Source organism: Drosophila bipectinata, chromosome 2R, assembly GCF_030179905.1.
Source record: "Drosophila bipectinata strain 14024-0381.07 chromosome 2R, DbipHiC1v2, whole genome shotgun sequence".
Taxonomy (NCBI): domain Eukaryota; kingdom Metazoa; phylum Arthropoda; class Insecta; order Diptera; family Drosophilidae; genus Drosophila; species Drosophila bipectinata.
In genome coordinates this window covers 8,367,145-8,386,115 of record NC_091737.1, presented here as the reverse complement: position 1 = coordinate 8,386,115, position 18,971 = coordinate 8,367,145, and the positions used below count along the sequence as shown (strand labels likewise).

Sequence of the window (18,971 nt, the reverse complement as noted above, 5' to 3'; positions counted from 1 at the left end):
TCACATTATTTATGCGCCAGCACACAATCCTCATCCTTGGACGCCTTCGGTTCCTTGGGCATCCTTCCTTCTTCGTAGCCCCGTCCCCTTATCAGCTTGATATTCTATGCCACATGCAGCAAACAAAGCCATTTCTTTTATTTGATGTGCGTTTCGGGGAAGAAAGCTGACCCTGGGCGTTCTCTGGCCCCTCAACAAGGTCTGCATATCAATAGCTATCCCAAAAATGCTCTGCCCTTCTCTCCAAGGGCAGACTTTTATTTCTAATGCAATGAGTAATATGCGATTGTCAATGTCTATTAGGAACATGTGGCGTATGAGTAATATTCGGACACTGATGAGTTTCTGTGCAAATTAAGTCACATTCTTGTGATGAAATCTCAGTGAATGGCTTGTATTAGCTGTGTCTACAGGGCGTATGAGTAATCTTATGAGTAAGATCCTAGCTGGCACGACGGATAATCAAAATCTAGTGTATAACGGGACCATTTTACAAATGCCATTGAATAGCTCTTGTCATCGATACGATTTTTATTGAGTATTTGCCATGACACACAACTTTATTCAACCCGAGGTCACTGCAAGGTTGCAATCTGTAGTGCAAACTCGCAACCAGAGCGAAGTGGAAATTCAAGCACCATCGCTCCCTTGCAGGAGCCAAGTAAATGCCGGGCATATTCCCCAACGCACACACTGGCACACACTCTCACACTGACACACTCACACACAGGGAGAGTGAAACGGAAACGGAAATGCGCGTTCAAGAATTTGAATCTGCATGCGCAATTTCGCGTGTGAGCTGTATGCCAAAAATGGCGCGCACATGTCGGCCAACTGGCGACTGTGGCACCATACCCCTCACCGCCGACCCGCCCGTAGCCCGCCGGCTTTCGTTCAACCACATGCCCCACTGTGGTGCGCCTTGGAATTTCACGCGTTTATTTGCAAAGATTACGAAATGCGACCGGTTCCCGCTAAAGTTTTGTATGCGTTTCCTGCGAACTGCCGGCAGTGCCTTTTCCTTCTTGTCTGCCCGTGTCTGTGCGTGGGTTTTCCACTTCCCCCGTCCCCCCCCTCTCTATCCTATTGCTTTTTTATCCTTTTCGTCCTGTTTGCTTGTCCGTCCGCCTGTTCGCTTCGCTGACTTGTTATGCATGCAAAAGTCTGTGGCAAATACACAGACCAGGCTTCAACCCCGCAGATGGGAGTGACATGCAAAATATTTTTGCATAAAAATGTTTGCCCACCAACACGAGGAACCAAAGGACCCAGGGAGGGGAGACCTGGCACTGAGTCCTTGCCGCATTCTGGCAGCTGCATCTTCCCCCCAATTTGATGTGTTTTTGTGCGGAGTGCGGAGTATGGAGTCCGGAGTGGAGAAACGTTAAATTTTAAAGCATTTCAATTTCGAATTTTTGACACACGCAAGTTGAGCATGAAATTTTCTAGATATATATTTTAGGTATTCCTCCTGTGTTGGAAAACCCACTCTGTGGCAGTCTCCACCTTGAAGAGAGCCGGGGGAGCCGAAGCAGGATGCCCGAATGTATTTCTTCCTCCATCATCGTCCCAAGGGGATTTAATGTCCGGCATTTTATCTCCTGTATTTAAGCGTGCTGCGTTTGCTACGTGCCGGCCATGTTAAGGACTTTGGACTCCTTTCGATGGCAATGCATAATTCGAGTCGACAGCAGAAGTCGAGCATATTTCATATTTAATAAAGTGGGGTGGTTTTATGGGCGGGAGGGCCCATGATGAAATCCGATGATGATCCGCCACATTCCGCGGATTATTAAAGTGTTTCATGGCCACTTTGTAGGTTATTAGTACGTGTATTACCACTTTTATAATACATCTAGTGTTGCAATAATAAATAACTTATTTTGCACTAAAAATCTGAAGAGTTTTAAAGCCACTTGCCCATGAAGTATCTGTGGTTTGCTCAGCCCTTGGCTTTTGCTGCAATGTCCTGGCTTTTTTCTCTGTGGCTCTTTTTGGTTGTTTAAATTTCTAGGGTTCCAAATTTTTGAAGAACACAGACCGCAACCAATATTTCTTGCTCTACAAATCGCCAGGACAAGTTAGCAGGAGCGGGAGCTGTAGCGGGAGGAGCGGTCCTTGAGCAAAGCAAACTGCAGTCCTGATGATGATGACGGCGATGAAGGAGCCGGGCTGGGAGATTCGAAGCCGGCGACTTAGTTAGCCACTTTTCTTTCATAGAAAATGCGCCTTTTGTGCCTCAAGTGGCGCCCCCGACTCTTGTCTACCCGCTGGCCAACTTCCCAGTACTTCCGATCCCCAGCTCCCACTACCCCTCAGCCATCCTCCTCGGGAGAGAAAGAAAAATAGAGCTGACTGCAAGTTTATTTTAAAACTCGACTTTTGTGCGCTCAAGTTTACTTTTGTGGGGAATTACTTTTCGGTTATTTTTGTGGCCCAGTCATCGCCTTTTCGTCCCTGGTATCTCTTAGCTGATTGTCTTGTTGCTCTGGTGTCGATGGCCCAAACTGCACTGGACGATGATTTTCGGACTAGGGACTAAGGACTCCGTCGCGGAGTTTATTATGAGATGGGGTGCTGGCGAGCCGCTGCTCTTGCGCAAAATGCAATTATTAAAAGTTCTCCAAGTTGGCCGCTTCTTGTGCATTTATTTTCCTTTCAGCACCGCTTTGTGTCGCACTCTGAAAATTATAGTCAGCGCCATTTTGCTGTCCATAGTTTTCGTCTTAACCTTCTCTAGTTTCTCTAGATCTTTTTTTTCCGCCCTGTGTGTTAAACATGGCATAGTAAATGTAGTCCATTGAAAAGTTTTCGCCATGAAGTTCTGCCACTAACTTTTCGTTAAAGACGTGCTGGAAAAATTCTAGCCATGCAGCCTTAAAGAGACTCGTTTGTGCAACTTTTTTGTGTGTTGTTTTAGCCGGAAATGTGGACGGCTCGCGAAACGAGAGCCCAAAAATACCGAAAAAGCGGAAACGCAGCTAACAATAAAAGCCGAAAAGGGCAGAAAACGCGAGCTTCCGTTTAAAATTTCCTAACGTTTCAAGCTGTTCCTCTTCTCCTACTCGTTTCTACCCATTTCCCTGACTAGAATGGGAAACTTTCCCATTTCACCGCCACCGTCGAACTTCGCACACACATGCCTCTCACGCTTTTTGGGGCCATCGTGTGGTCGACCTCCTCCATGGCCACTTCCTGTCCAGACCGACAAAAATTGGCCGCACACTAAATTGCACACCTGGGAATTAATGCGCCGGCCGCTCGAAAGGCGTTTTCCGAAACGGAGCCAAATGGTTGCCAGTTGCAACAACGACCCTAGTGAAGGTGTGAAAGCCGTAAGCGTTGCAACCTGCAGTCGCAGACAAATGCAAAGTCAAATGCTTCTCGGCCCGGCCAAAGCGGCTGCCAGTTGTTGGTCTGGAGGCCTGCGGGCTTCGTCTTCTTTTGGCCCCAACACCGGACAGTGGGCCAACAAAGTTTTGGCTGGAATTACTTTGGATTTAGGGCATACTGGACGGCTTTATAAAGTCAAAGGGAGAAAAAAAGTGCGAGGAATATATTTTCTTATATTTTTTCAATATCCTTAAACTTTTAAGTCGGGAAATATTTATATTAAGAAAAACGTTCTCGAAATCCTTTTGACTTTCTGATTTATTTGTTGTACTTTTAAGAATTTCCATACAAAACAAACATGAACGGCTACTTTATTGACCAACTGTGTCATGTAAAATTCCTTTTCGGGCTCAGACAAAGTTGCCTTTGCCATCCGGCCGGCTCGTCGTCCTTTTAGCTCCAGACCCGGCCTGGTCTCGCCACCGTAAAAGCAAGTGAAAATAAATTAAGTGGAAGTAAGTCGTAACGAAGTGATACATAATTCTTTGTATTTTTTTGCCTTTCTTCTTTTCGGGGCTTGTCTTTCGCAAGGATGCCTTCTTGTGGCGCCTCTGTGCCTTTGTGTGCCCCAACAATTGAGTGCAGCTTGGGTAGCAGGAGCTGGAATATTGAGTAGCTTTAAGCTAGGGTTTTTTTCCAAAAGGTCTGTTAATTAGCCAGAATGTTAGCTGCCGCAAAGAAATTCCGAGCAAAAATCGTTGAGAACTTTAACCGAAACTCGCAAACTTTCCCCTCTGAAACTTTTTTTTTCTGAAACAAACACAAAAGCCTGGAAAAGTCAGGTGAATTTTCACCCCGAGCTAACGGTAACGGTAACTTAATACACCGTAATTTGGCTTTAATGACCAAGAGGGTGTCCACTTGGCGTCTAAATAGCCTAAATAACTTAATATCAACCTGAAACGCCGTGATTGAGAGCCGAAGAGTTTCGGGATGCCACTGCCGCCGAGTCAGGTTGGGTCCTTTGGCAGCTTATTGCTACTTAACTAATCCAACGATATCATTTTATTACATGGCTCTTGGCGAGGACTTTGCCTGCCAGGACCGCCAGGACATTGGTGAGCTGCAAATTTCACTTTCCATCGAGCTCGGCTTTAACATAGCCCAGTAACCTCTCACCTTCTGCAGAAGCCTGCACCCCCGCATGGTGCTGGTGCCGATGCTGATGCTGCTTTTGCCAACAGCTCTCGGAGGCCATTAACGTGTTTCGTTTCATTTAACTTTTACGCTCTGCTACCGCCCCCCGGAGCCCGGAGTCGTCTCCCCTGGCCCTCGACCTGCCCTTGGTAGGTCTGAGCAATATATATACATCCCGCTATTTAGCACAGGTCCGGGATCCGCAGCCCGGACTCCGTTCTCCGTTATGCCCTCCCTGGTGTATTTTCTGTGAAACTTTTACCTGCTGCACGCTTGACCCAACAAAGGCGGCTGACAGGGAATTGGGAGGGTGGTGCGGTGCGGTGGGTGGTGTGGTGGGTGCCTCGGCGTTAGATGTGACCTTCGGCGCTGACAGCAGCCGTCATTAACCTTTCATGATGAGGGAGCCCCGAGAACAATCAAGCGGAACAGGTGGAACAACGGTGGACGGTAGACGGCAGACGGCAGCCACCCACCGGAAGTTGACAACAACGAAACGGAAAACGGGAAACGGGCAACTGGAAACGTGAACTGGTAACTGGGAACCTGGCACTGGAAACTGTTACCTGGTAACTGGTAGTGTTCTGGCCAAAAGCAAAAATCCAGCCAACAGCCAAAGTGAAACTAAAACTTTTACCAAGTGTTTAAGGCATGTAGTCCCTGTTGTTTGAACTTTGACTGTTTTCCAGCAGCCAGGTAATTTGGCTTTAATGCGTCTGCTTTTCCTGGCTGTGATGATGACCCAGTTTTTAGTTTTCCTCCTCCATACTCCTCCACTTTTTTTTTGAAGGGGACATTTTCGTTTAACTAACCACATGCCACGCCCATGCGACCGCAATATAATTTGGCAACCGCACTGCTTTGCATTTGGCAGTTCTGGCGGGGCGAAAATGTGTTTGCCAAAAACGAATTTGTGCGACAGCACAAATAGCCTAGAATCGGGGCCATCCTATATACATATAGTTATAGGATGCTACATCTATGATGTTTGCAGCAAATAAATGAGCTCAAAACTGCAACATGTTTGTGTGGCCAAGGTTGCAAATAGAAATCTAAAGCTATGCCTTAATATTGTAAAGCTTTTAAGCTGCTATTCGAATGACACACAGGATATGACGGTGCACTGAGGGAAAATTAATAGAGCTCTGTAGTGCAATGTCCGTGGCAAGCCCAAGGCCACACAGACTTGCACTTAGCATCGCATTCGAATGCATTCCTTGCGGGAAAATCAATAACCATTGCATTGTGCCACGTGAATCGTGCAACGTGTGAATCCTGAATGGAGAACGGTGAGTGGTGAGTGGTGGGTGGCAGCATCGTCCTCAAAAACGTCATTCCATCGGGCTAGGACAACTGGCACTACATAATCATAAACGTAATCATGATGAAGCAGCGTCAGTGACGACAATGTCGACTGACTGCCCTCGAGTGTTTTATCCTTGACAAATCCTTGTGCAACAATCAGCAGAAACAGCAACAGCAGCTACGGGAAGGAGCAGAAAAAAAAGCACCGACATTGTGGAAATGTTACAAGAGCAACCGAGAAGGGCTGAGCCGTGGAGGAGGGGCTAGTCTGTCGAGTAGTAGTAGTTGACAATGGCAAATGCGCAGCAAAATGTCTAAATGAGGCCGAGAACTGGTGCCGAGATGAGCCAACTCCGGCCGTTTTCCCACCTAACCACAAATCGAGCCTTCAAGACTATAGCCACCTTGGGGGAGCACGAGCAGGAGCAGGAGGTGCTTGGAGGTCCTGGCATGATGGATGACAATAAACAAGACAAGCGGGCACAATTGTTTGTCGCCCTCTTCCACTCTGTTTCATCATCATCATTGTCTCTCACTCTGTATTTAGCGGATTCTGCTGGCATTTCTCCCCAAGGAACAATAGCCGTCTATCCGGCCTGGCCGGGTCTTTAGCTTCTTGGCCAACTTTAAGATAAGACTTAATATTCTAACAATTTATTTATGAAAGGCACCACCTAAAGTTTAACAAAAAAAATAGTATTTTAGTAGTAATTTTATTTTATTTCTTGTGGCGGCGTTTTCGGGCTTCGATTATGTCTCATCGCAGATGAGGAGTTCCAGGTTCAAGGATTTTAGGGCTTTTAACTCCCTGGCTGGTCATTATCCAGACCCTTGGGCTAGCCCTACTTATCATCCTTGTCTTTCTTAGAGGCTGATAGGTATCTGTCTCTGGTTTCGCTGCCACATCCTTTTCCGCCCTTGCCTTTCTCTTTGTCACACGATCCTCCACCTCCTTTTCTTATCTGCATCGATAGTTTCTCAAGACGATCGGACTCTGCTTTCTTCTCAGCCTGCCCCTGGCATTTCTTCTTGGCTTCTTTTCTTTTTTTCATTTCGTCTGCAGCGCATTTCTTCAGGTACTCGGCTTCTTCGCATTTCGTTTTCATCGCCGACTTGAGGCATTTCTTTATAAACGCTTGGTCTTCGCATTTCGTATTCCGAGAAGCCTGCCCACACTTCTTGTCCTTGTCATCGTCTAGGCACGTCTTGACCTTGGTAGCATCTTCGCACTTCTTTTTCTTCTCAGGGTCTATGCACTTGTTCAAAGCTGCATTCTCGCATTTCTTTTTCTGAGCCTCTTCTTCGCACTTTTTTTTCTGAGCAGCTTCTTCGCACTTCTTTTGTTTAAGAGCCTCTTCGCACTTCTGTCTGAGGTCTTCTTTACCGCACTTCTTTTTTTGAGCAAGCTCTTCACATTTCTTCTTCTGGGCAGCTTCTTCGCACTTCTTCTTTAGGTCGTCTTTGGGAGCTTCACCGCATTTCTTCTCTTTAGGAGCTCCCCCGCATTTATTTTTCTCTGAAGCTCCTCCGCATTTATTTTTTTGAGCAGCTTCTTCGCACTTTTTCTTAAAAGCAGCCTCTTCGCATTTCTTTTTCTGCTCATCTTCTTCGCACTTTTTCTTCTTGGCCGCATCTTCGCATTTCTTTTTCTTAAGAGCTTCTTCGCATTTCTTTTTCTGGAGAGCTTCTTCGCATTTCTTCTTGAGCTCAGCTTCTTCGCATTTCTTCTTGCGTTCGGCCTCCTCGCACTTTTTCCGCTCCTCGGCCTCTTTGGCCTTTCTCTTCCTCTCTTCCTCGTCGCACTTTCTTCGCTGCTCATTGTCTTCCACCGCTTTCTTGCATTTTGCCGCCGTCGCAGCCGCCTCGCACTTTTTTTTCAGATTCGCCTCCTTTGCCTCTGAAGCTTTCTTCTTGCACACCGCCGCCCAGTGATCCTGCTTGCACTTCTCTTGTATTTCCGCCAGGAGCTTCCTCAGCTTGGCCTCTTCCCTTTTCTTCTTCAGCGCCAGCATTTCTTTTTCGTTGGTGCCCACTTCCTCTTCCGCCAGTTGCTTGCAGGTCTTCTTCTTGCCCTCCATCCTGGCCTTTTCCGCCTCCGCCGCAATGGCCGCCGCATTCTGCTTGGCCTCCTTCTGGGCGCAGATCTTCTTCTGGGCGTGCAGGAGGCATCCCTTCTTGATGCCCTTCAGCATGCAGCGGACCAGCTTGTCCACGGCCGGAGGATCGTGGGAGAACTCCTTTTCTATGTTCTTCAGGTCCTTGCATAGCGCCTTGTACTGCCGCTGCTCGCACTGCTTGATCTCAGCGCTCAGCTGGCAAGAAAACTTTAGCTCATCCACAGCCTCGTCGAGGGTTTGGACAGCGTTCTCCTCGGCCTTGGCCTTCGCCTCCGCCTCCTTCTTCTTCATGTCATCCAGGTGCCTTCGCTTTCTGGCCATCCGGCACATGGGCGGTGGGCTGTTGTCGGGCTTGCCGTCTTCCAAGTTGGCACAGTCCTCGCCAGCTTCCTTGCTTAAGAACCTCTGCTGGTTGAGAGCTATTTGAAAGTTAGATGGGTTGGACCGAAGCTTCTGCCAAAACACGGATATCTTTAGTTTACGAAGGACATCGTTCTTTTTCACATGCTTAGGAGGTGTGTTGTGGTGTCTCCTCAAAAAGGACCTTTTGTGACGTTCGTATTGAGAACTGGCACAGGCTTTGCAGAGCAAATGATTCCATCTGGGATGCACTATGTGGTATTGCACAGTTCTTGAGAAGTTCCGCCCTATCGCCGCCATCGTTCCAAACGTAATTTACAAATTTTAAAACATAGAATTTTCATAAAGTTAAGGCTTAGAGATTTGGAAGACAAAAAACAAGTCGGATTTGTTGGGAAATCCGACTGAATGATTTTTCCCTGGCTGTTATATCCGAGCAGGCTTTAAGCCTTCCTGCCTGCCATTGGCCAACACAATAAAGCAATTAAAGTTTCATACGGCCCACGGAGAAATTTCACTTTCTCCTCGGCCCCCATTCCAGGGTCCTTGCCGGGCAATAAAATGAGCATTTCCCGCGCTCCTCCTGCTACACATGTGTGCAATTAAAATGTAAACGTGTCAAACACATGCCAGACTGCTCGGCAGAGCTTTCGCTTAAAAATTAACAGCGACAATGCCGAACAAGTTGCAGAAATTAATGACAACATAAAGGAATTTAAATACGCAATGAGGACGCGCTGGTTGGGGGTGTCCAGGTGGGTGGTGCTCGTAATTGCGGCGCAAGTTTGTTACACCAACCAGAAGGTTACTACATACACTCGTGCAAGTGCGAGTGCGAGTGGCACTGGGTTGCCAGGCAGGCGAGCTGGCAGTGCCACTCGAACTCACCTGTCTGCCGCTGTCTGCTTGGCGGCGCATGAAGTGAAAATTAATTTCTAAATGCGGGAAATTAACAAATTACAAACAACGCAATAAGGGGGAGTGATGGCCTGGAAGGCGGAAGTAGACATGCCATAATTCACCGCACACACACACAGGCACGTGTGGCAGGCAAAGTTCGCAGAGCAACTTCCTTTTAAGGGGGTAGGCGGGTGGGCCGGAGTGAGAAGCAAGGTGTTGAAGCACAGGTGAGGAACATTGTCTTGCCGTTGCCGGGGGGCCTGTGCCCCCAACTTGGCACTCCCGCATACTCCGGCCACACTTCAACTCGCAGCTCGCCCCGCTGACAGTTGACAGGTTTGCTAATTTGAAGCAGCCCGCCGAAAATGAAGTTACCGTCTGTCAGCGTCTTGCCGTGCTGATGACGGCTCCCCCCTCCCACGCCCACTCCCGCTCCCACTCCCACTCAACCCTGCCACACCGTAACCCTTTCCACACACTTGCAACCCTCCACTTCGAATTCGCACCTTTGGTTGCCACAGACGCGCTGCGGTCGCGCTTTTAACATTTAATTAAGTTGTGCTCGATTTTATGTTCGACAAAATTGTTTGTCTGTGCTCCGCCTATTTCGGAGGGGATGTGGCAAGTGGCAAGTAGCAAGTGGCATGTGGAGGGGTGTGCCGGTATTCCCTGTCGTGGTTGCGGCTTTGCTGCGTTGTTGTCATTTCTGAGGTTTGTGCAAAGATTGGAAAATTGTTTTCCAGCCAGCAGGTAAAGTGTGAAGTGTAACGAGAGTTTTTGAATTATAGGTGAAAAGTAGGAAAAGCAGGAAAGGCAGGAAAAGCAAGAAAAGTAGGTAAAGTGGCAACGTCTTCCAAGGAGACAGGACCCTCAAAGGAGCTATTGTTCTTAAGAGCATGCAGACTAACAAAGTGTACTTTTCTTTTTAAAATTTTTTGTTAATTTTCATTTTTGATATGTCTTTTATATGTGTATATACCTTTTTCCAAAAATTTCGGCTTTTTTTTCTTAATATTTGGATCAAAATTTACCCTATTTTGCGTTTAAGTTTCGTGGGGACTGATTGACTCAAGAGTGCCATGTGCTCAAGACTCACCGGCAATGTGCTCACCCGGTTCTGCGGTCCCTCCACCCAATACGTGGGTCTGGCTGTGAGACCTGCTACCGTGCTGGTCAAGTACCAGCCCCGCCATTTCAGCGAGTGCTCGAAGGAGATGAGTGGCGCGGTCTTCAAGAAGAAGCTGGCTGAGAGTCTGCGCAAGAAGAAGGCGGAACAGCAAAAGGAGGAGGCCCAACGAGATGCCATTCGAATGAAGGACATGCTGTTCAGTTGCATCGAGCAGAGGACGAAGGTCTTCAGGAGGAGCCTCGAGAGCATGTCAAAGGAGGAGCAGAAGGCTATGGATGGACTGATGAGCTGCGTGATGATGGCCATCAGGTCGGTCTGCATCAGGAGGGTCCTGCTGAAGTTCTGCAAGGAGCAGATGATGAAGCGCCGCTGCGCCCGGTTGATCAAGGAGAAGAAGATCAAGTGTATAATGGAGCAGTGTGAGGATGAAGAGCAGGTCTCAGGGGAAGAGCAAGGGCAGAAGGAGGAGAAGAGTCCAAACAAGAGTCTTGAAATAGCTTCCCTAAGGGATAACAAGCCCGAGAACGACTGTCAAGTGTGCGAGGCTGCAGAAGAGATGAAAACGTACCTTAAGACAGCAGCCAAGATTTTAGAAAATGAGTTAAACAAGGACATCCAACCACACCGCAAAGACTCTGGCAAGAAATGCAATTCTCAAGAGAATGAAAAAATGACACCCGAAGGAACAAATGAAAGTCAGGAGAAAGAGAAGCTGCCTAAAAATTGCAATGATTCTTCGCCTCCCAGAAGCAAGTATGAGGACAAACTGAAGAGTTGCTTGGATAATGAATGGAGGGACATCTGCAAAGCTCAGAAGTACTTGAGCAGCAAAGAAAAGGAGCAATTTGCGAGAATGGCAGACACCATTCTGGAGAGGTTAAAAAAGTCCTGCCGCAAAAAGGTAATCCAGGAGATGTGTGAGGAATCTTGGGGAGTGATGGAAAAGAGGAAAAATAAACACGATCAAGATAAAGATCAAGACAACAAGAAAAAGAAAGATTGCATAACAAAATTATGGAGAGAAAATGATCCCGAAGCCAAGCTAAGGCAACGGGTTCAAGATCAATGGAATGAAGTCTGCCCCTTTATCAAGGAACTCGCCAAACAGGATGATGTCAACTTTGAAGAAACATCCGTGGAAGTAAAGAAAATGATAAGAGAATGCTGTTTGAAGGAACGGTGGACAGGAAGCCAGGATGAAGAATTAAAAGATGTGACCAAAATAATCAAAAGATGTGCACTCAAAGCTATGAAGAAAAATCAAAAAATAAACAAACTAAAAGAACACGAAATTGAAGAAGGTGCAAGTATCATTGAGAATGCGAAGAGTCAAGCTTTAATGAATACATGTGAGTTGAAGAAGCTAGAAGAAAAAGTCCTTCAAAAGGAAAGTGCAGAGATGAAAGATAATGCAAATCTTCAAATGAAAGTTCAAGAGACAATAAAGACAAAGGATAAGGAAAATCATGAGTTCAAAATTGAAGATCAAAGAAAAGAAGTAAAAAAGAAAGAGCAGCCAGAAGAAAGAGTTACGGAGTTTTCCTCCACTTCCTCCTTATCCAAGGATCTGACGAAGGGAGGTTCCGGTTTTGATTTCTATAAGATTTTAAGAGAAAACTACATTAAAAACACTTTGAAAGAAAAAAAGCGAGAAAAAATTGGGTTGCTCGTTAAATGTGGAAAGCTTATTCTTCAGGAAAAACGTGAAGCTCTTTTCAAGCTATATAATCCGAAGTATTCTTATCCCAAGGTCGATGCCCAAATTTTCATCTATAATTGCAAAAAATTAAACAAAAATTCTGAAGAAGATGATTTTCCCAACAAAAATCTGAAAATAAAACCTAAGAAGAATGAGGAAAACCAATCAAAAAATTCCGAAAAAAGAGAACAGAGTCAAAGAGGACTTACAGGTTCTATTTTTGACTTACAGAAAGGTTCTGAAGATTCTTTAAAAAAGGAAACCAAAAAAGATTCCCAAAAAAGTGAACTATATGAGCTTCGAGAGCCCAGCGAAGAAGTGGCTCTAGAAGATCAGGCGGCTTGTGGAGGAAATAAATTCAAAATAGAGGCTCTTAGGGAACTTTGCAAACAGTATTATAAAAGTAAGGAAGATAAGGAAGTAGCAATGAGAGATAATAGTAATGAAAAAGAGTCCAAATATGAGAAGAATCAAGAAACCCCAAAGTGCGCCAAGGAAAAGAAGATGCAAATAGTTTTCATGTATAATCTGAGAGACCCGAGTAAAGAAGTGTCTTTGGAAGAAAAACTTCAAGAAGCCTCTTGTAAAAATAAAGCTTATGCTTATGCCACAAAAAATGTACGTTCAAATTTTAAAAAATCTTCAAAGAATGAAAGTAAAAAACCTTCAGAAACAGAGAAGCAAGAGAAATCTAAAGGGTCTGAAGAAAGGATGAAATCCTCTGAAGAAGATATCAAGAAATGTTACGAAATGGCTCTTAGAAAATGCTGCAATGATATGACCTTTAAAGGAGAAAACGAAAACGTCTTTGGTTCCATAAAAAAAATGAAAGCGGACGAAGTATCTCTGAAATGTGCGGAATTGAAAAAAAGGCTAGCAAAGTTGCGACAAAATAACGAAATTCGAATTCGTGGAAATGAACATCACAAGAAGCTAGAAAGATAAAGCTTTGTCGATTTGTAGATTTTTCTAAGTCTAATCCACTGCCAGCTTTTTCCCCAGCAATAAGACACCAACATTTCAGGAATATCGATGACCGGGATAGTCTCCCAACTAGTTGTGAGCCTTGGCACCAGTTTCTTAGGCAAGATGACAACTTTAGAACAGAAAATGTCAATGATCGTCAAGAGCACTAGAGTCCAGTTGGAGTCCAGGGTAATTTTTGATTTGGAGTAAGTTTCTTTAAAATCGAGGTGACTTGGTCTTAAGGTTTCTTATCACATAGGCACCCTGGAATGCTTCAACTGGGCGCCAGTTACCTTGACGTTCGCTGCCATCGTCTGGGCCGTTCTGGAAAGTCATCAAGGGATGTCGTTGTCGGTTGTCGTTTGGTGCTTGGAGTGATGATGTGTGTGGGCTGATGACGGAGGACTTACAGATTTCGGTGGGTAGACTCCCGACCTCACATCTCCCGACCTGCCTGTAATTCTGCCTGTTTTGCTCCATTATTTGAGATCGAATGCGGCTGTCATGTTGTCATGAGATTTCTATCATTTTGATTACTTTTATATTAAAATCTCCCGTAACTGCCCCCACGAAAACTTAGCCTTTTGGTTTTTTTTTTAAGTGCAACCATCAAAATTGTTTGGCGCCCTGAAGAAATCAGCCCCAGCCTTGGTGTCACCGCTCGGCATGCTCCGCCGGTGCATCGGCAGGCAGATGCAGTGTCTGCTGGCCTTCCCCCGTCCTACTCCTCTCATACAGGCCGCCTCCAGTTGTCAACGATACACATCCAGAGCTTCGTTCTTTGGTCCGAGCTTCCTTCGAGGTCAAATCAAGTGGATCGAAAAAGATAGACCTACTCTCGGTGCGCTGCAGTTTGACCCCCCAATGTCCTGTGACATCCTGTACACAGATGTGAACCAGCCGGGTCCATCTTTCGTGAGTAAGCAAGTCAGACAAGTCCAGGAGCGCATTTGCCTTGTCGGTCAAGTTCGCGGACTGAGTGACAAGGGACCTCCGGGTCCCAAGAACATTTCAGTCTGCCTCTTGAGCCGAAAGGGTAAGTTGTACCATAAGGAAAGCAAGAGGGACACCATGGAAACCTGCATGGATAAGCGAAAGAATTGTTTGTGCAACAAATGGCGGCCACGGCCCAGACCCAAAAAGCACGAAACTCACAAAAACGTAAGCAAGCGATTAGAGGAGCTAATGCAGAATGGTCCAGAATGCTCTATCGAAAGAAAAAACCTCAACGAAACTGTTTCCAAAAAAGGCCACGAAGAACGTCCATCCAGAGCACATACGGATGACAGCGATCTGTACTTTGATTGTGAGGAGCCAAAGTTCACTCTAAATAATTTTATAAGCATGCTCCGGGAAAAGTCCAATGAGATAGTGGAGCAACTGCGCGAAGGAAAAGTTGCCGATCAACAAAGACTCCAACAGGTGGAGAACGATGTTACTTCCAAATACAAGGATATGTATGAACAGAATTCATCTGTAACAAGACCTAGGCGTATAAAGGATGAATCATTGATCAACCCCAGTCCCAGAAGTGTCGAAGACCTCCGAACCTATGAATCACAAGAAGAGCCAAGACCAAACATCAAAAGGCCCAAGCTTCAGCGATTCGAGACAAGAAAGCAACTTGAATTAGACAGATTGGTGGATTACGTTAGGGAGAAGAACAGAGAAGCTATGAACAACTCGGAGGGATGTGAAAATTTAATCAAAGCGCAATTCCAAGCTCAGGAACTGGATTCTGATCAGAGCTCCAAGTCTGACTGCTCTGAAGTTATAAATAAAGAAAACAAGCATCCCTACAAGTATAATTACCAAGTAAAATACCAACGTTATTGGCCTAAATCCGATACGGCTACTGCGGATAAGATTCAATGCTATGACAATGATCCTCCACAAACTCCCAACTGTGAAGTCGATTCATCAAATAGTGGAAAACAAAAAATAGATATAGCAGAATTCAATGGAAAACTAGAAAGATGTGAAAAGCTTCAGATTCAAATAGCGGACTTGGTGGGCAAATGCATTAGTCTGGTCCTGGGAAAACTAGAAAAAGAGGAAAAAGGTCCTAAGAACAGGGAAGAGGATCATTCCGCCGTTCAGTCAACAGACGCTGTTGCAGTTACGAAATGTTCCGATAAGATAATCGATGGCAAGGAGAAACTCTCAATTATAAAAAGCCCCGAAAGGTCTTCGTCCTACACCAGAACCCAAGCCAAACTATATTCTTCTCAAAAAATAAACAAACCACCTTCACAATACTTGGCGCTGCAGGTTGACAACATAATCAGGCAGTGCGAGGCCTTAAAAAGCGAATTCGAAAGGAGATCGCACTCGACCTTTTCGAAAAGTCCTGGACCCAACGCCGGTTCAAGGGAAGTCCTCAGAAAACGAAGTCCTGTAGAAATGGAAATGAAAAGACGTTGTGCATTAGAAGCTATGAGAAAAAAATGTAAAGGGGCTTTGGAAGACAGCAATTTTATTGAAGAGGAAAATGAAGAAGTTAGAGTCCTGAGAAAGAAAGAAGCCGAACTGAAAAGAAAATATGAGAAAGCGAAGCTTAAAGAACAATGTGAACTTCTTCGGAAAAAGATTAAAGAGTCAGAAGACAAAGGAGTGAGCGAACGAAAATTTTGGAGGGAGGCACTTCAAAAAATAAATGCAAAAGAATATCAGAGGAAGAAAATGGTGGAAGGTTTTCTTAGAGACAAAATTCGAAAGTTGAAAAGCTCAGAACGTTCCGTGTCTCCTAAGCAGAAAGAACCAACGCCACTCGGTTTTACTCAGAATACTACGATCAAGATAAAGGAGAAACAGGATTCGGCTACTAAGAAGAAATGTGCAGAAAAAGAGTTGAAGAAGAAATGTGCCGAGGAAGAATTGAAGAAGAAATGTGCTGAGAAAGACTTGAAAAAGAAATTTGCCGAGGAAGAATTGAAGAAAAAATGTGCCGAGGTAGAGCTGAAAAAGAAATGTGCCGAGAAAGAATTGAAGAAGAAGTGTGGCGAGGTAGCGTTGAAGAAGAAATGTGCCGAGGAAGAATTGAAAAAGAAATGCGCCGAGGAAGAACTGAAGAAGAAATGTGCCGGCGAAGAGTTGAAGAAGCAATGCACTGAGGAAGACTTGAAGAAGAAACGCTTCAAAGAAAAGAATATGAAAAAGCTTACCGATGAAGAGTTGAAGAAGAAATGCGCAGCAGACGAAGAAGAAAGAAAAAAGGTAGAGACACAATTGACGCTAAAATGCTTCGAAGCGAAACTAAAAAAGAAATGCGAAGAGATAGATAAAAGAAAGCAAATTTCTAATCAACATGAGGCAGATGAACTGAGAAAGAAGAACATTGAAGCAAGTTTAAAAAAGAAGTGCCCCAAGGAAGAACCAGAAAAGCTAAAACCGGAAGGTGCCAAAGAGGAAAAAAAGAAAATGGCTGAAAAATTTGAAGAAAACGAAGCAAAGCTCTCCGAAGAAGAGAAAAAAAAGAAAGGCTCCGAAAAGGAATTCAAAATTAAATGTATTCAAGCTGCTCTGAAGCACAAAAGTGCTGAAAAAGAATTGAAAAATAAGAGAGGTAAAGAAGAATTGACGAAGAAATGTGCCGAACGGGAGAAGAAAGAGGAGTGTGCCAAAGAAGAATTGAAAAATAAATGCGATGATGAAGAAAAAAAGAAACGCGCCGAAAAAGAATTCAAATTGAAATGTATCCAAGCTGCAATTAAATACAAAGAAGAATTTAAGAAAAACTGTGCAGAAGAGGAACAAGAGGAATATAAGAAATTTTCCAAAGAAGAATTAAGAAAGGGGAGCATAGAGGAAACCCACATGGAAAAATATAAGGTGCCTGAACAAAAACCAACGACCGCAGCTCTAGGGATAAGGAACAAGGACAATGATTTTCCGGAGATCTACAAAGAATCGCAAATGCAGGAGAAACGCTTAATGGGAGAACTTCGGAGATGGTGGGAGGAGGTTGACCGAAATACAAAGAATGTCGGTGGTGTGGCGCTGAGCCAGCACGAGAGTGAGGAAATTAAAAGTTGGCTGAAACGGCAAAAGGAAAAGGACGCCCAGGCTGGCAAGGCCCAGCCAAAGTGTGCAGGTCCTAAGGAGAATAACATGGTGAAGTTCCAGAGCCTGGACGGCATTTTCCAGACATCGGGCCTAACCAGCGAGGCGCACTCGTGTCGCGGGCTGTTGGACGCCCTATGCGATCCTCTGCCCCGGCTCAGAAGAAGGGTTCTACGAAAGCCTTTAATCGGCTTTCCTCCTCTAATTGAAAATATCCTTTGCCCTGGCTATTGCCATGGCATCATACAAAGCCCCGAGCGCTGTAGGATTCCTCTGCTGGGGCCGAACATCTTTTTACGCCAGATACTGCCACGGCTAAAGCCGCTGAGTATCAACGGGAACTTGAGGGTTTACTGGCTCGACGGGATCTTTCCGTCGACCACTTTTAGCAGAAGAGGCCACACCAAAAACGAATCCGCCAGATATTCGTCCTTGGGGTGGCCCTATGCTACATTAGGTCGCGAGAGTTCCGACGACGAGTCTCAGGATTAGTCCGAAAATGCTTCGAAAAACGCTCAATGCCAACGTTTAGAAAAATTCATTGTTTTACCTAAAATAGTAAAAAAAATTAAATTCGAATTAAAACTAAATAAAAAATCTATTTTGTGGTAATCGTATACGATTTTCATTCTCTTGTCTATTGAAAAATATTATGAAATGAATATATTTTGATTCAGTATTTGCTCAAGACTGTATCTTAGGTATGAACTGACAATGCAAACAATAGACATCTCACAATATTGATGGCCCTGTTTTATTGATGAAATAATGAATATACATATTTCCTCGTCTGTCACTGCCTTGGCTATGAATTTTCCAAAACGATAACGAAACTTATCGGGCATCGGAGAGCAAACAAGCTTGAGGTGATGGTCTTGTGTTTGATCAGGGACATCAGACATAGGCAGGATGTGGTGGGGCAGCCGTTCCTTATTTGGTTTTCATTTCGTATTGATTCCAAGTTAGCCTTTGCTTTCATATTGGCAAAGTAAATTTACAGATGCCCCATGGCCGATGGGCGATGCCCGTTGCCCGATGCCATGGCTCCCAGTCGCCCCCCGGCTGGCCATCATCAACAGCCATCCGTTTAAATTATTAACGTATGAGTAATTTTTATGACATATAAACAAAAGTCTGAGCTGGGGCCATGGCTGACTGGTTCCTTGGTTGTTGTTTCAGTTTCATCTACAGCTCCAGCTTCAGCTTCTGTTGTTTGTCATGTGTCGTCGTTGGCCGCTGTCTCTTTTCGGGCTCCTATTTCCACATTTTCACATTTCCACCCAATATTTTCCAGGCCGGGCCAGACAACGGGGGACCTGAGAGTGGGGGCCTGGGGTCGTCGGGTCCCGTGTGGCACATTCGGGTGTTGTTTTTGTGTGCGGCAAATGAGATGTGTGTAATTAAGTTCGGGCTCACAGCACAGCAGACTCTTATTTTTCGATAGCTATCAGAGATGCCTGGGGAATTCAAGCCGAAAATGGGTTTGATAAGTAGATTCTGTCTCTGGTTGGCCAAAACAGATTGTTGCTTTTATAAAGCCATGGTTATGTATATCTATCTAAGGGTTGATTGAACTATGCAATATGCCTTTTTTGCCCGAATACCAACTTTAAAATCCTAAAACATAAGCCAGTATTCCTTTTTCCTTTACAAAACTTGATCTTAAGCTCAAAGCACATTCCGGAGAATTCAACAACTTTAATTAACACTTTTTTCCCAATTTGTTCTTGTCTATTTTTAGGTAAGTACCTCGAAGGAGCAAGCTCAATCACTAATCACGGAATAGAGACGCCCACAAAAACCGCAAAACTTTCGGTCAAAGCTTGTGCCTTTAATTTGAAAACTTTGGCATATCCAAAAATAAAATTTATATGTATGTATGTATAGTCCAGGCCACACACAA

The 18,971-nt window shown here is 44.9% G+C and overlaps 4 protein-coding genes across 4 annotated transcripts in view; 3 read left to right on the top strand and 1 right to left on the bottom strand.

Annotated features, from left to right (window-relative positions):
• tei (teiresias) overlaps positions 1-18,971 on the top strand; it is a 118,608-nt gene that overhangs the window by 33,492 nt on the left and 66,145 nt on the right. The window lies entirely within an intron of this gene.
• LOC108132072 (axoneme-associated protein mst101(2)-like) lies at positions 6,524-8,724 on the bottom strand. Its single transcript, XM_070278687.1, has one exon. It carries the CDS (start codon positions 8,610-8,612, stop codon positions 6,678-6,680), a length of 1,935 nt encoding a protein of 644 aa, XP_070134788.1. The 5' UTR covers positions 8,613-8,724; the 3' UTR covers positions 6,524-6,677.
• Positions 10,154-12,897, top strand: LOC138926011 (axoneme-associated protein mst101(2)). Its single transcript, XM_070278164.1, has 2 exons — positions 10,154-12,658; positions 12,717-12,897. The coding sequence occupies exons 1-2, from the start codon at positions 10,292-10,294 to the stop codon at positions 12,753-12,755; spliced, it is 2,406 nt and encodes an 801-aa protein (XP_070134265.1). The 5' UTR covers positions 10,154-10,291; the 3' UTR covers positions 12,756-12,897.
• LOC138926010 (axoneme-associated protein mst101(2)) lies at positions 13,673-17,641 on the top strand. The gene has a single exon (XM_070278163.1). The coding sequence runs from the start codon at positions 13,673-13,675 to the stop codon at positions 17,558-17,560; it is 3,888 nt and encodes a 1,295-aa protein (XP_070134264.1). The 3' UTR covers positions 17,561-17,641.

Coding starts and splice junctions, on each gene's coding strand:
- LOC138926010 (XM_070278163.1), top strand. CDS start 13,673: ATGCTCCGCCGGTGCATCGGCAGGCAGATGCAGTGTCTGCTGGCCTTC.
- LOC138926011 (XM_070278164.1), top strand. CDS start 10,292: ATGTGCTCAAGACTCACCGGCAATGTGCTCACCCGGTTCTGCGGTCCC. Junction 12,659..12,716: donor ATGCTTATGCCACAAAAAAT/GTACGTTCAAAT, acceptor CTTCAGAAACAG/AGAAGCAAGAGAAATCTAAA.
- LOC108132072 (XM_070278687.1), bottom strand. CDS start 8,612: ATGGCGGCGATAGGGCGGAACTTCTCAAGAACTGTGCAATACCACATA.